This window comes from Mauremys reevesii, linkage group 1 (genome assembly GCF_016161935.1).
Source record: "Mauremys reevesii isolate NIE-2019 linkage group 1, ASM1616193v1, whole genome shotgun sequence".
Classification (NCBI taxonomy): domain Eukaryota; kingdom Metazoa; phylum Chordata; order Testudines; family Geoemydidae; genus Mauremys; species Mauremys reevesii.
The window spans coordinates 66,306,223-66,322,311 of NC_052623.1; the positions used below are offsets into that span (position 1 = coordinate 66,306,223).

General features: G+C 40.1%; 1 protein-coding gene across 21 annotated transcripts in view; it reads left to right on the top strand.

Annotated features, from left to right (window-relative positions):
• The window catches only part of ENOX1 (ecto-NOX disulfide-thiol exchanger 1), a 521,099-nt gene that overhangs the window by 391,406 nt on the left and 113,604 nt on the right, over positions 1-16,089 (top strand). For all 21 annotated transcript variants that reach the window (XM_039485148.1, XM_039485204.1, XM_039485280.1 and 18 more), the window contains one exon: positions 14,525-14,737. In XM_039485148.1, coding sequence (XP_039341082.1) covers positions 14,525-14,737 — 213 coding nt within the window. The remainder of the gene's footprint in view (positions 1-14,524; positions 14,738-16,089) is intronic.

A 16,089-nucleotide genomic window follows, 5' to 3' on the forward strand; every position in this document is an offset into this window, starting at 1 on the left:
TTCATGTGTTGCAGTTTTTCTGGTGTACCATTGACCACTGAGGAAAAAGTCTGGTAAGAGGGTATAAAAGCTACTGTGTGATTGGCTGAAGACAAAAGTTCATTGTAAAATCCTATCAGGCAAGGTGATAGAGTGAGCTGTTTGGCTAAATAGTATTCTGCCTCTGTGCCATCTTGAAGTATATTAGTTCCATTAGCAACTGAACTTGGACAGTTAAAACAGATCAGAAGGGGCAACGGTCAGTCTATGACAAGGGTGCCACTTCCACATACACATACACCCCAGTCTCGAAGCCCTGCTTGAACACAAGGTCCAGAAGTTGGCCAGGTGCAAGAGTTATCAGAAATCAACCAGGATACTCCCCTGGTAAAGTGGATCTTAGTGGGGTAGGCCTTCATCCAGCAGTGGACTGAAAATGGCTGATTAAAGAAAAACAAAGAGAATTCCCCTATGACATCTTGACCTAACCCAAAAGAATTATCTGCATAGACATCAATCACCATCAGTGACTCTTTCAGTACCAGGAGTCTCAGTCCGCTCAGTCAGACCATCATGGTTAGTGGAGCAATGGGGGTTTTTGTACAAGTCCCCTCTTAATCCCATCCTGGAACTCACAAGCAAAAGAGAGACAGTCAACTGGAACCAGTTTTGGAATGATAGACCACCTACATTTAAGGCCAGGTGCAAATATGACGGCAACGCTACTTCCTGACTCTCCTTTGTTTTATGCTGAACTAAATACCCAGTTGGAAACAGCTGAGCCAACACAGGCTTTGTAGTGTCATCCAAACAGGCTTCAGTCAGAGGCCTCATCCTTTATTCAGTCATGGTTGTTTGGAACTTTATTAGCCATATAGACAATGCATATGATCTTGCAGTATGGACTGACAAGCCTGATCCCGATCATCTGATGCTCACATTCCTGAGAGAAAACTTCAGGCAAAACCAGTGGACCAAAATTGCACATTTCAACCCATGCTCATTATGCTTAAAACTTGATATTATCATGCCTGGTCTTCCTCTGCCATCCACAAAAAAAGGCTCAGAGATCTAAAGGACTCGGCTCTTTTTAAGCAGTCTCTTCCCTCCACCTCCCTCCCCCTGAGACCTCTCTACCCATAGCACATAGTCATTTATCACTCTTGGCCATCCTAAGGAATATGAGTAGAATTCTTTTTAATGGACCTAATATTTAAAAAAATGCAAATATATACATAAAAATGTTCTTTTTCTTTCTTTCTTTCTTTTAGCAATGCTGCCTTTTTCTAGGCCCGAGATTAGAGATTATAATTTTGCAATGGCAAGTATGTTCTCATAAACACAAATTGCTGCTGCTCATGTTAAGGATCTAGCCTGCAATGGGAGGAGCAACCTCATCTCCTGCTGTGCAAAACATTTAAAACATCGGATTTGCCATATGGAACAGACGAATGGTGCATCTCATCTACTATCCTGTTTCTGACAGTGGCCAATGCCAGATGCCTCTGAGAAAAAGCATAAAACCTCATAATGCACATAACTGTGTATTACTGTACCATGAGGGGATATTTCTTCCTGACCCCGGCTTGTGATCAGTTTATGCTCTGGAACATGAGAATTGATATCCCTTTTACTTCTTAACATAACTAGTGTAACTGAAAAATCCATTTTTCTCCTATAAAATGACTTTCTATTGCAATGCTACTTGGCAGGCATGCAGGGTATTCAAAATATTTGTTTGCTACATTTTCAATAGAGGCCAGAATTGCCATTTAAGAGACCAGTAGGTGAAAAGGTATTCCAAGAAATGCTCAAGGTGCCCTTCAGAGTATGACTAAGAGATTCTCTTTGAGTCCCTTGTTTTTGTTTATCAAGAAGAGAGTATTTGAGCTTTTTTCAGATACAACCACTAGTTTCACCAGCACTGTTTCACCGCTTTGAGATTTAAGCTACCTTCATTGCAAGATGCTTGCCCTGTCTTGCATAGCTAGTGCTATGATGAGATTTCAAAGACTGCTGCTGTAATCAATTCTTTTTTGCTTGTATGGGTCTTTGTTGAAAATCAGGGCCTCTTTGCCTTGCTATAAGAAGTTCAAAACAGCTGTAAACACTTTGCCATTACCATTATGCACTCTTTCAAAGACAATATCCAGATTTGTAGTCTAGTGCTGTCACTACTAAGTGTTTGTCCTCTGGTTTATCTGCTCCTATAGCATCTGAAACAGTAAACTGATCCATGTTCACAGATATAGGGTTGGATTGTTCTCCGCACTACTCTCCCTTTTACATGATTCTAACAGTGCAAAGGGGCCATAAACTCAGTGTAATTTACTCCCACTTCAAAGTCCCTTTACATTGCCACAGCAATGTTAAGAGGCACTGGTGCAAATCAAATTCAGGCTTTTGGACTTCAGGCATGGCTTGAGTCAGGGCTGCTGAATCTACACTTTGGTTTTCTGTGCTTGCTCCTCCATGGCATCTACTAATGCCAGTGTGAGGGACATATCCCATCTTGTGCCCTATTTTGAGGGGCAAAAGTGGCACTACTCTACTCAAACTGTGTCCACAGTTTATAATCCCAAACTCCTGTCATGTCACTAGAGTTACTGGGTGATTTACTAAACTGATAAGCAGTGAAGTAGTTAACAATCCTGATAATAAAAGTGACATCTTTAGGCTGTAGAGTTAGCCTATTTTGATGAAAAGGGGCAGGCATCCAGATGGTTCCACAAAAGCAGAGATATGAGAGGGAACATTGTTTGACCTTCATTTCCAGTCCCTATATCAGTTCATATTTGGAATTAGATCCCTTTGGAATAAACATAAGGGCTAGAAAAAATATTTTTAAAATTAAAGTTTAAATTATGCAGAAACTCATGCATCTACCAAGGGAGAGATCTAGTAAAGAGACCACTGTGATCCAGCTAAATCAATCACTGTCTCTATTTGCATTCTAGGACAGACAGTGAATAACATTTTTCTTTTAGAGATCCTCAGAGCCCTGAAAATTCCACTCCCTACTTTCTTTTCCCTGCAAAACCCTTTCCTGCTGGCAGATGAAGGCTGGGCGTTTTTATTTCCACAGAGTGCCTGATGTTAACCAGCACTTGCTTTGATCAGAAGGGATTTCAAAGAGTTTCCTCTCTAAGTGCCTATGTTGCCTTCAACACATCTGTCTATCTATCCATCTGGTCAGCTTTCACCATGGCATCTAAGTGCGACATCTAGCATCTGACACATTGCCAACATCTTGTGGCTGGAGAACCTGAGTCTGAGTCAGGGGTCAAATTTGCTGCCACAACACTAAGACTGGTTGCTTACACTTTTCCTGCCCTGTTCTACATTGATAGCAGCAGTATACAGAGATACTTCTTGCTCTGGTGGCAAGTTCATTTGCATCCTTATTTTTTCTTTAGTCCATTGATCACAGCCTAAGCCAACATGGATAGAACCCATATATACCACAGTAACAGCCTTTGCTAAGGCATTTACTATGTTGGCAATATCTGTCACAAAGAAACCAACTTTAATTTGGTTGTCAGAATCCTGTGTAATGTATGTAGCCCTTTTTCCTGGGTCCAACACGTGAAAAGAGCTGAGATTTGAACAAGAGGGAAAGCAGTGGCAGGATTATTAGAATGAAATGAGCATCAAAGTGCTGACATGATAGACAAGAGGATGAAGAATGTATGCTCATCCATATATCCGAGATAATGATAAAATATCCAGACCTGCGGTGGTTTGATGAAATTTTCAACCCCCTGTCTGAGGCACACTCATGCATCCTAGGTAGCAGTCCAAGTCTTTGCTGAAATGTGGTAACGAGTTGGCAGATAGTTAAGGAAATCATGCATTTCTACATTGGAGCGTGGCTGTAGATCAGAATCCATCATGCGAGGGTATTGGGGATACACTACTTATTTTAGCAAGGGAGGGGGGGATAGCTCAGTGGTTTGAGTATTGGCCTGCTAAACCCAGGGTTGTGAGTTCAATCCTTGAGGGGGCCTCTTAGGGATCTGGGACAAAAATTGGTCCTGCTAGTGAAGGCAGGGGGCTGGACTCAATGACCTTTCAAGGTCCCTTCCAGTTCTAGGAGATTGGTATATCTCCAATTATTACCTTTTTTTTAATATCAGATAGTGTGTTATGAAAATGTGGCGCCCATAACCACTTGTTTGTTGTACCTCTTTCCCCTGGTCTATATCTTTTAGATTTTGAGATCTTAGCACATTATAGGTGCTACTATAAATAAATAATTAATAATCAATCCTCCCAATCAGATGTATTGTTGCTGCATAAAAAGCTATGAGAACAGATATTTGGGACCACATTTTCATGCATGCGTATGACTATTCATGCAATTTTGTGCCCACAACAATGAGGTCCCAGCTAAAGATACACTCAGTATGTTGACCTTCTTTCTTTATGTGGATGCTGCTCTAACAGGTACATTGGAACAAATCATTTTAATCTGTATGCATGTGACATTTAGGTTCCAAAGTGGAGCTTTGAACACCATGAGATTCCTAATTCAAGCTCATCTGTACCTAATAGTATCATCTTCACAAAACACTTATTGCAAAGAGGCCATTTTAAAATACTGTGTCTGTCTTATTTGCTGCAGGTAGTCAAGCAGTCTTACTCTCTAATGAAGGCATCTCACCAAATCTCAATATCTGCTTTAAACTATTTTATAGGAAGGGAACATAAACATCTGTAAGACATGAACATTATTCTATTATTTACCTCCCTTTTAAATGCAGTGTCTTATTCTGAGCACAGCAAAGTAATCCACCTACTTTTCCATTTAAAAAAAAATAGAATTTGCAAAATTCAGAAGCTGCATCTATGCCAGGTACTGTATTATCCCCCTGAAGAGAGAACAGATTGGAAATTTAAATAAGTAGATGGCAGTTATAGTAGCATGAACTAACTAGGGACGCATCTTCTGCAAGATTCAGGTAACATCAAGCTTGTCAATCTCAGCCCTTGCACATACTTAGAAGTATAAACAATATTTAATTGCTTGCGAAATAGGATATTTTACTGAGAGGAAATCCACTCTGTTTTCATTATAACTCCATACTTCAAGCTAGACTTTTAAGCCTCGCAGAAGTGGTGCGGTTAGCCAAAGGGGGAACCTAATGAAGTTTAATGTAGTAGAGACCAAAAATAATGCATCAGAAAGGAAGTCAGTTCTGAGCTCCTTCTAATGAAACTGCAGAGTGCCTAATGTAGTTGCTACTGAAATAATTTTGAGGCATTTTTTGCATCCTATTCTTAATTATTATATTCCATACAAAGACATATAATAGACAAGTTTCAGCATTTTTATATCAAATTTGTTCACTCACCATTCCTGTGTTTATTTCAGTGTTTTTCCATTCCTTATTCCATATGCCATTGGCATCTGTTGTGAGACATACATCTGGCTAGATTTAGGAGTGACCAGCAGGAGCTGTTGTGAGAGCAATGTTGCCTTATGATAATGAAATTTAGGGTTCACTCAGCTATCAATGGCTGGGTAACCCAATTCCCTGGATGGTCTACTCATTACACCTAAAATAAATACATTTACTATTAAGTGTGTTCTGTGTGTGGTCCTGACTCACATAATCCATATTCCATCAATGTGAATTTTAAAATGTTAATATAACATAGCTGATTAAATGCACAGCACTGCCAAATTACTCAATTATAACTGACTCGGAAATTGCAGTTCACGGATCTAAAAGTTTCTAGTACGACTTTGAGAAATAGGGAGGAAACTCAATAATCTCATAATTACATTTTATTGGAAATAATAGCATCAGCAGAACAAGATAATGAATTTCTGTGTGTAACACAGAACATCCACCTATGGAAGGATCCTCTGTGATTTGAATTTGGAAGAGACTGATTAGACAATTTGAATTATTACAGTTGGGATTTTAGTACTTATTAGTAAGTATTTTTTTTTATTTTTAGTTTCAGCCTCAATATGTTATGATGTAAAAAGTTTCCTGGATATAATATATAGTTAAGATTGTTTAAGAAAAACTAAGATGGATGATTAATCATTCTTTAAAGTAACCCTTTGGCACGGTGAATTGGGATTTCCTGATGCCAATTTATTATGCAATGCCATAGGGTTTAAAATGCTCTTAATTCCAAAAGGACCAGCCAGATGTGTGAAGTATGACACAGTTATATACGGTATATGAGCAGAAAAAAACAAGAGTTTAGTAAACTTACGACTTAGGTTTCTAAATCAGTGGCATACATTGTCTGCAGGAAAGGAGCTTAAGCCAAGAGGAAAATGGGGCATCAATCAGGTACCAAACGTGGTGTATGATGGGAAGTAAATTATTTCTGGTGCATGGAAGATGAGGATTGAGTCTGTTGATGAATAGGGTTATTAAACTTCTACCCTAGCCTGACTCACCTGCATAAATCATTTATTTTGACTTTCTTTTATATGGGCTCAAACTTACATTTTAGAAATATAAATTACAGGTAAATAAATGACCAAGATAACATAACACATCAATGGCAAACCAAGCAAATAAACATGGAACATACCTCCCTTCCCCATCCGGCCCGTTTGGCACATTAAGGCAGGCCTCCAGTGCTGCTAAGTTATTGGCATGGTCTTTGGCAGCCTCAGAGCAGCCCAGACTCAGGACAACAAGCTGGATGCCATAGCCCCTTTCCTCTGGGTGCAAGTTCTGTGGTGTGCTTCTTAGAGGTGCAGTATAGGTTCTCATCCTAGAATATTAGGGTTGGAAGAGACCTCAGGAGGTCATCTAGTCCAATCCCCTGCTAAAAGCAGGACCAATCCCCAACGAAATCATCTCAGCCAGGGCTTTGTCAAGTCAGGCCATAAAAAACTGTAAGGATGGAGATTCCATCACCTCCCTAGGTAACCCATTCCAGTGGTTCACCACATCCTAGTGAAATAGTATTTCCTAATATGTAACCTAGACCTCCCCCATTGCAACTTGAGACCATTGCTCTTTGTTCTGTCATCTGCCACCACTGAGAACAGCCTAGGTCCATCCTCTTTGGAACCCCCCTTCAGGTAGTTGAAGACAGCTATCAAATCCCCCCTCACTCTTCTCTTCTGCAGACTAAATAACCTCAGTTCCTTCAGCCTCTTCTCGTAAGTCATGTGCCCCAGCCCCCTGATCATTTGCATTGCCCTCCACTGGACTCTCTCCAATTTCTCCACATCCCTTCTGTAGTGGGGGACCAAAACTGGACTCTATACTCCAGGTGTGTCCTCACCAGTGCCTAATAGAGGGGAATAATCACTTCCCTGGATCTGCTGGCAATGCTCCTACTAATACAACTCAATATGCCGTTGGCCTTCTTGGCAACAAGGGCACATGCTGACTCATGTCCAGCTTCTCAGCCACTGTAATCCCCAGGTCCTTTTCTGCAGAACTGCTGCTTAGCCAGTCAGTCCCCAGTCTGTAGCAGTGCACGGGATCCTTCCTTCCTAAGTGCAGGATTCTGCACTTGTCCTTGTTGAACCTCATCAGATTTCTTTTGGCCCAATCCTCCAATTTGTCTAGGTCACTCTGGACCCTATTCCTCCCCTCCAGCACATCTACCTCTCCCCCCCAGCTAAGTGTCATCTGCAAACTTGCTGAGAATACAGTACTATAAACAGGGCCGTCCCTAGTTATTCTCTGGCTCTACGCAGCTCCCCCATGGGGGGTGGGGGCAGGCCTCCATGGGGGATGGGGGATGGCCCCAGGCCTTCGCATGGGGGGGGACAGGGCTGGCTCTGGGGAAAGTGGGGAACCACCCCACCAGTACTCAGTGGAGCACGGCTGGGGCTGGGCCACTGAACTTTCCGCCGCTGGTGAGTTCAGGCCTGGCCCTGCTTCAGTCGTCAGGGGAGTGGGGGTGGGGCTGAGGCTGAGGTGGAGCAGGGGTGGGAAGAGGAGGAGCTGGGGCAGAGGCCATGAGGAAGAAGCAGAGCATGGGCTGGAGCAGCACACAGCTATGTGGGGCACCAGGAGATTTGATGCCCCAGATTTCCTGGTGCTACACAGCTGTGTACTTTGCATAAGGACAGCCCTGACTATAAATAAGGAAATGACAGGAACACTAGAGTGTCTGAAAGGCTGTCTCCAGTGTGATCAGAGTATCAGTTTGTCACCATAAAATGGGAAAGATTATAAGAACTATGGCCCAGATCCTGCCAGTGCTTATTCACAGGCTTAACTTTGCTGAGATGAGTACTCATAAAATTTCAGATCATGTTGGGGCAATTCTGCCCACAGCTACAACAGTGTAAACTGGAGAAACTCCATTCACTGAAAGTAGGATTTTTTTAAGTTTATGCTTCTGCAATGGTTCTTACAGTACCCAGGACTGTGAGTCACATTGTTACCCATCTGCCACTCATAGAAATTTGAGATCCTCTTCACCCAAAGGTGCAGCATACCCCAATGTACCAGTTTTACCTGAAAACAACTCCCCTGTAAACCATACAGCACTTGTGAGCACTTACAATAAAACAAAAGTAGGTTTATTTAAGAAATAATAAAGATTTAACTAGACACAAGAAAGAGTGGTGGAAACAAGTGGTTATAATACACAACAAAATCATAAAACATGAACCTGAGCCTACACTTATCAATAATTATGTTTCCTAGTTAATGAAGTAGACTGTCCTCCAAAGTTCAGTCTGTTGCAGAGGTGACTGTTTTTCAAGAGCCAGGATCCAGATATTAATGAAAGCACCCCAGGGGGGTTTCTCAGTGAATGGATCCAGTGTGCCATTCCCTACATTCTGTTATATTGAAAACAGCCCTTTGTTTCTATTCACAGGCAGTACAAACCCCTGCGTTCTTATAGAGCTTCTCTTCTACCTTTAAGTGGTTTCGATTGTTTGTTCTTGTCTCTGATGGCTTTCCATTGACTGTTCTGGAATGCGTCAAGAGAGACAATCAATCAGCTCTTGCATTACCTCGCCAGTTGACTAAGGAGGGGGTGTCAACTCCCTCTTGCTTAAAATAGCAAAGAGTCCTTTGGCACCTTATTGGTATTGGAGCATGAGCTTTTGTGGGTGAATACTCACTTCGTCAGATGCATCCGAGGAAGTGGGTATTCACCCACGAAAGCTCATGCTCCAATATGTCTGTTAGTCTGTAAGGTGCCACAGAACTCTTTGCTGCTTTTACAGATCCAGACTAACACGGCTACCCCTCTGATACTTGCTTAAAATAGTTCATCATCAAGAAGCATTATGTTCTGGTGACTAATTTCTATTCCAGGTCCATTATTCCATAAATATTGTCCACATTTATGGCTCACAATGATTATGAGTCTTGACAAAGTCATGAGCTTTCTTAGATACATTACATGTTACTCTTATGGATAAGTATCCTGTAAGAGGTGTTTCGTGTAGTGAGTTTGTCAAGTCTGAGGACAGAGCTGTTTGCAAAGAATGGGGGATCCACTGCCAATGGGTGTCTGTATCACAGCCTCTCGTATCCTATTTTGAGGCAACCTCAGCAGTAGCTGGTGGAAGTTTATGGGTTGTTTAGAGCTGATCAAAAAATTGAAGAAAGATTTAAAAATGTTCATCAACAATTGTTTCTCATTTTTCATATAAATATTGCTTGGAGAAATTTTCTAGTCAGCTCTAGGGAATCATTTCCCTTTCTTTATTTTTCCTATCAACTCGCTTTTGAGCTAGGATGTAAGTGCCAACTATTCTCACGTGACATAAAAAGAATTTTAAAATATATTATCTCTGGAAACGTGAAATGACTGTGTCCAGAAAAAGACACCTAAACATTTCTAGCAATTGACACCAGGCTAGCTGTCATCAGAAGACTGATAGCATTTAAAAGATACACATCACTACTTTCAATACAACTAAAAGCCCAGCAGACTGTGCATAACTACTATGTAGGTTTGTGTAATTGATGTACTGTCGTCAGAGGCATATTTTGTCTAAACGCACTTTAACTTTGGAGACTGCATTTAAGTGCAAGAAAATACTTCAATATATGGTACATTTTAATGGAACGATTATATAAAGAAACATACCTAAGAGCATTTATTTAAACAGTGCTCTGTATTTTTATTGCTGTACCTCTGAGGTGATACCTGTGAACAGAATTAGTTTCTGCCTAAACAAATGGCTTTAAAAAGACTGCAATCCAAACCCTGTTTAAATTAGATTCTCTTGTTTTTGTTTTCTCTGGTACAGAAAACTTTCTACTGATTAAGAATTTACATCAGATATTGAAAGGTGGTTCTCCACGTTAACTGGGGATTGCTCATAAAGAGTTACACTGTGTTCTGGATTAAGAAAATTAATTAAACTAGAGCTGCAATTTGCAAGTAACTGGGTAGTGGAATCATGGATTTAAAAAGTTAGGAATGAAGATGAAATTAGGAATATTTGAACCGGTAGAGAAAACCTATTATTAACTAATGTAGTTCTGCTGTGAACTTATTACCCTTTAGCATTTATTAAATTATTAGAAAAATATATCTCCTAATTATGTAACTAGTAAAATTTCTGATGTTTAATACTGAAGATTTATTTTCTGATTGTGAAGAACCATCAATTAGCAGGACCCTACAGCTCATTGGGATCAGGGTATGTTAAAATAGGTTTTCAGTAAATATACAGGTGAGGGAGCAGGTCAGTTAATGGGTTGAAACTGTTTGACAGAAAGATGGTGTGTTTATGAACATCTTGTATGGCCCCCAACTGTGCTTAATAAGAACAAAGGAGCGGTGTTTTCATTTATTGTAGGCTCAATAGCAAAATGGCATGCACTGGCATGCTGCACACAGATTAAAGTAAGAGAGCAAACGGGAAGATAGTTCTGCAAAAGTGCTTTTTAAAAAATGCATCACAACTAAATATTTTTTGTTCAGTTCTGCTGACTGTTTATTCAGAAGTTATACTTGGATTAGGCAGCTGACATGCACCATTTCTCTTAATTTTTATGAGGGGTAAAATATGCTGATACCTACAAGGAAAAAAGAGAAGAATCTATTAAACTCTGTATACCTTATGTTCAACATCAGCTGAATTTCCAGAGTTAAAAAGCTAGTATTGTCCACAAAATCACCTAGTTTCATGACGTTGCTTTATTGTGTAATCGGATTTTAAGACTATGCATGCTAACATTTACAGAAATGATTACAGGCTATTCTCTATTGACTATATTATAACTTCAATAAACCCTATGCTGTAGGGGCGAAATCGTTGTTCTGTTGAAGTCACCAGCAAAACTCCCATGGATTTCAATAGGATCAGGATTTCATCCTAGCTCAGAGGTCCTCAACCCAGTGATTTCTGAGCTGAATTCTATAAAGAGCTCTTTTAAGGTCTATATGTCTGGTGAGCTTCACTCGTGAGAGTGAATTAAGTGCTGGCATCCAAAAGTGGGACAGAGAAAGAGGAGACTGTGATGGGTTGGATCACAGAAACCCCTTTGGGAGCTGCCACCCGATGTGCCAAGACTACTTCTACCCTTGCCTTCCCTACCAGCTCAGGGCCCCAGCACCCTCTCCTGCTGAGCCAGAAACTCCCGTCTGCTCCAACAAAGACCCAGGGTCTGAATTACTTGCCCCAAAGCTGCAGGCTTCACTGGAAGCAGCTCACAGAAGTGTTCCTGTCTTTAAGACTCAGATGCCCAACTCCCAATGGGGTCTAAACCCAAATAAATCCGCTTTACCCTGTATAAAGCTTATGCAGGGTAAACTCATAAATGGTTTGCCCTCTATAACACTGATAGAGAGATATGCACAGCTGTTTGCCTCCCTAGGTATTAATACATACTCTGAGTTAATTAATAAGTAAAAAGTGATTTTATTAAATACAGAAAGTAGAATTAAGTGGTTCCAAGTAGTAGCAGACAGAACAAAGTAAGTTACCAAGCAAAATAAAATAAAACGTGCAAATCTATGTCTAATCAAACTCCATACAGATAATCTCACCCTCAGAGATGCTTCAGTAAGTTTTTTCCTCAGACTGGACACCTTCCAGGCCTGGGCACAATTCTTTCCCCTGGTACAGCTCTTGTTCCAGCTCAGGTGGTAGCTAGGGGATTCTTCATGATGGCTCCTCCCTTTAGCCAGCAAAATGGAGGGGTCTCCCACGGGCTTGAATAGACTTTATTTTTGTGGGTGGAGATCCCCTCCTCTCTCCTATGCAAAGTCCAGCTCCAAGATGGAGTTTTGGAGTCACCTGGGCAAGTCACATGTCCATGCATGACTCACAGTTTTTACAGGTAGCATCCATTGTTTACATGCTACCTTGAATGTCCTCAAGTAGATTTCTTATGTGGATTGGAGCATTCCAAGATCCATTGTCCTTTAAGTGTTTCTTGATTAGGTACTTAATTTCAATGTTTCTTTCTCCAGGAACTAACCAAATGCTCTACTAAGGTTATTTAGAAATCAAGCCAGTACACAACCAACATTCATAGCATTTATAACTTCGAATACAAAAATGATACATGCATACAAATAGGATTAATACATTCAGTAGATCATAACCTTTACAGAGATATGTTACATGGCATATGTAGCATAAAACACATTCTAAGCCTATTTCCATAAAGCCTTATGGGAGGTACCGTCACAGAGACCACATTTCTTTCCTTCTCAATGGCCACAAAATAAGTGAGAGAGAATGAGGGCATGGTCATGTGTGGATGCAAAGTCACAACACACACACAACACAATGCAAAAATAGGACATTGTGATGCTTTTATTTTGTGGATTTCTGAGAGTCTCTCAAAAGCAAAAAGTCTATCCAGCTGTTGTAGGTGACTGCATGGTTCAGCGAATAGGGGGCTGAACTAAGAGTCCAGAGACCTGGCATCTATTCCTAAATCTACCACCGACCTGCTGCATGACCGCAAGCAACTCGCTGAACCTCTCTGGGTCTTAGGTCCCCATCTTCTTTGTATTGTGATTTGTGATCTAGAATAAACAGTCCTGTATAACATATAAGAATTATTATTACTTATTTTTATTATTTCTTACAGATAGATTGTGTTACCTTACAAAACAATTAAAAATACTTGCCAGATCTCTCCACATCATTGGCTGGTTTTAGTATTTTCACATATTCATTTAAAATGGCATTGGGCGAAACCTCTGCGTCCTTCCCCCCAGAACAGTAGACATTTATGCAGCAGGGGAGAAATACTAATCATTTAAAATATATGAAGGAAGTAACACCAAGAATCGGGATGAATTATTCAGTAAATGGACAAAATCAGAAAAAAAAATCACATGTAGGCTGAATTGTAAGGAAGTTTTATTTCACAGTTTAATGGACCTCGCTGTAAGACTCTCTTGAGGAAGAGGTGGAAGAATCATCCCAGGAGATCTTCAATTAAAAAAAAGTATTAGATGAAGTACTAGGAAATATACTGCAGGGCGAAATTTTGCACTGGAAGAATTAGTGAGTGAGATGGACTAGTAGATATTTTCCAACTCTAATTTGCATCCCAATTCTTCTACTTTTACTGATGGTGAGTAGCGCTCTTGCTAGTCTCCTTGAAGTCACTGAGAAGCTTTGCATGAATAAATTACTCATTTAAAGTAATGTTGACAGATTCAGGCCCTTTATCATTATAATACTTGGGTTGGTCTGGTTTGGTTGTTGAGGTTTTTTTTTTAATACAACCTCACAAAAACATAAGAATGACTGTACTGGGTCAGACCAATGGTCCATCTACCCTAGTATCCTGTCTTCTGACAGTAGCCAGGGCCAGATGCTTCAAAGGGAATGAAAAGAACAGGGCCACTATCAAGTGATCTATACTCTGTCGTCCAGACTCAGGATCTGACAGTCAGAGGATCTAATTGTCTAGTCCAGGATCTAAATGTCTAGTGTACTTACAATGCTTCTCCGTTCCGTTTCTTGATGACCATAAAGTGCAGTCAGCATACAGTAATAGGTGCAAGTAGAGAAACTAAGTGTAGTGGGGGTCTGTGTCACTGGAAGATTTTGAGTGGATTTATTTAACATGCAGATCTAGACCCTGTGTTTTGACAAGATCCACAGAACGCAGAATTTTTATTGTAGAAGAATGTATTATTATTTGCCCAGCTTGAGGTCTTTGGGAACATGTACAAACCTTTAAATGCACAATACTAAAGGCTAATCAATGTAGACACAAAATGCAGGTGCTCCCTGACATAACTGAAACATCATGCTATAGCCTCCCACATTAAATCCCTTATACCTTTAATACTTCTAGCACCACACACACACACACACCCTTACCATTTCTTTAGTGCATGTGAAAATTCAGGCCACTTTTTTTTTTCAAGGAAGAGAACCATTATAATCACTAGAAGACAGGCTTTGGATGAAAATTTATGGAGTTTCATACGATAGCATCAGCTCCCTAGATCTGATGGAACAATGGACCAAAAAGTGTAACCCAATATGATACAGTGTAAGCACAATTGATGAGGATTTTAATGTGGCATAGCGCAGAAATTGTATCGTTCCTAGGATATTTATATCTGTAATTTAAAACCTGTGGTTTGACTGTTCTAGATGACAGCAAATTTTCAGAGGCCATCACAGTGCTGCTTACCTGGATTGAGCGAGGCGAGGTGAATCGTCGCTCTGCAAATCAATTCTATTCAATGGTGCAGTCAGCAAATAGTCACGTTCGCCGACTTATGAATGAGAAAGCCACTCATGAACAAGAAATGGAACAAGCCAAGGAGAGTTTTAAAAATGCCTTAACAGGGATCCTCACTCAATGTAAGTAACTCTTTTTGTCCAGTGTTGTTGTTGTAATTGTGGTAGTGGTGGTGTGTTTTGTGTGTTCGGGGGTAAGTAGTTATGATAAAGTCACATTCTACTTCATATCCTATTTCATACGCTATAGCAATTTGGAGGAACAAGGACCATTCCTAAGAGCTTATTTCTCAAGGTGAGCAAAGTTTCAGTAGTTTTTCCATTAATAGACTGAGACATACTATAGGATCCATAATGTTTCAGGAAACTGACCAAACAAAAGTATCCCTAATATGGAACAGAGAAAGATCATGCTTTACCTGGAGTGCAATGATCTCTTATCTGTGAGTTGTAGAGATAAGGAATTCTAGTTATCTTTGATACCTACAGAATAGAGCACATTCAGAGTGTATTTTTGAATTGAGGTTAGGTAAAAACAAGTTATAGAAATGAACCCCTTTCAGGAGGTTTATAAACAGTGTGCTGAGGCCACCCCCACAGCAAAAGAACTCTCTGCACCGCTATTGGCAGCACAAGTGCTCCGTTGATTTTCTGCCAGCATTTATTTGGCAGGTAAAGTGTCTAAAATATTTAGTGCTGGCAATTTTTCCCTGTACAGAAATATAATCAATCAACTCATCTTAATGGGGTTCCCTCATAAAACAATAATCAGGATAATTGCCTAGGGCCCTTTAAAACAATTGTACTTCATTTATGCAGGATTTTCATATGTATAATGCATCCCCACAATCTTCGTTTTTGTTTCATTCAGTCCATCTGCACCCAATCCACATGGAAAAAGGCTAGATTCCAATTACCTCAAGTTCCTCAAATAATGGATCTAATTATAGTTACAAAGATGCATCCTGCTTAAGCATACAAGACAAAAAAAATTAAGAATATTTTTTAGTCTGAGACCAATATGCATGTTGCACTGTTGTGTCTTAATTATGCCTTTGCTATTTACATATACATTAACTATATGCATCATAAACACTAGGATATCATGCTAAAAGATGGAGTTATTATCTGAGGACGTGTGCAGTGGGTGAGTTTTCAAGAACAGTTAATACCCATGGTAGTTTGGATAGGCAGGTCATTTTACATCTCAGTGACTGAAAAATAATGTGTGAGAAAAAGGAAAGTGAGCACTACCACGACCATGTTGTTCTGTTCATACCAGGTTTCCAAAACTTACATGTACAACAGCTGGTTCTAGTATTTAAAAATGTCTTCTTCAGCAGGGTTAAAAAATCACCTAGTGTCATCAGTCTGGACCTTAGTTAAATCCATCTAATTAATTCTGTTAATCATCAACGATTGTGGAACATCTGTCACTGGGAAAATTGAGAGCCTTGACGTTTCAGGCTATGTCT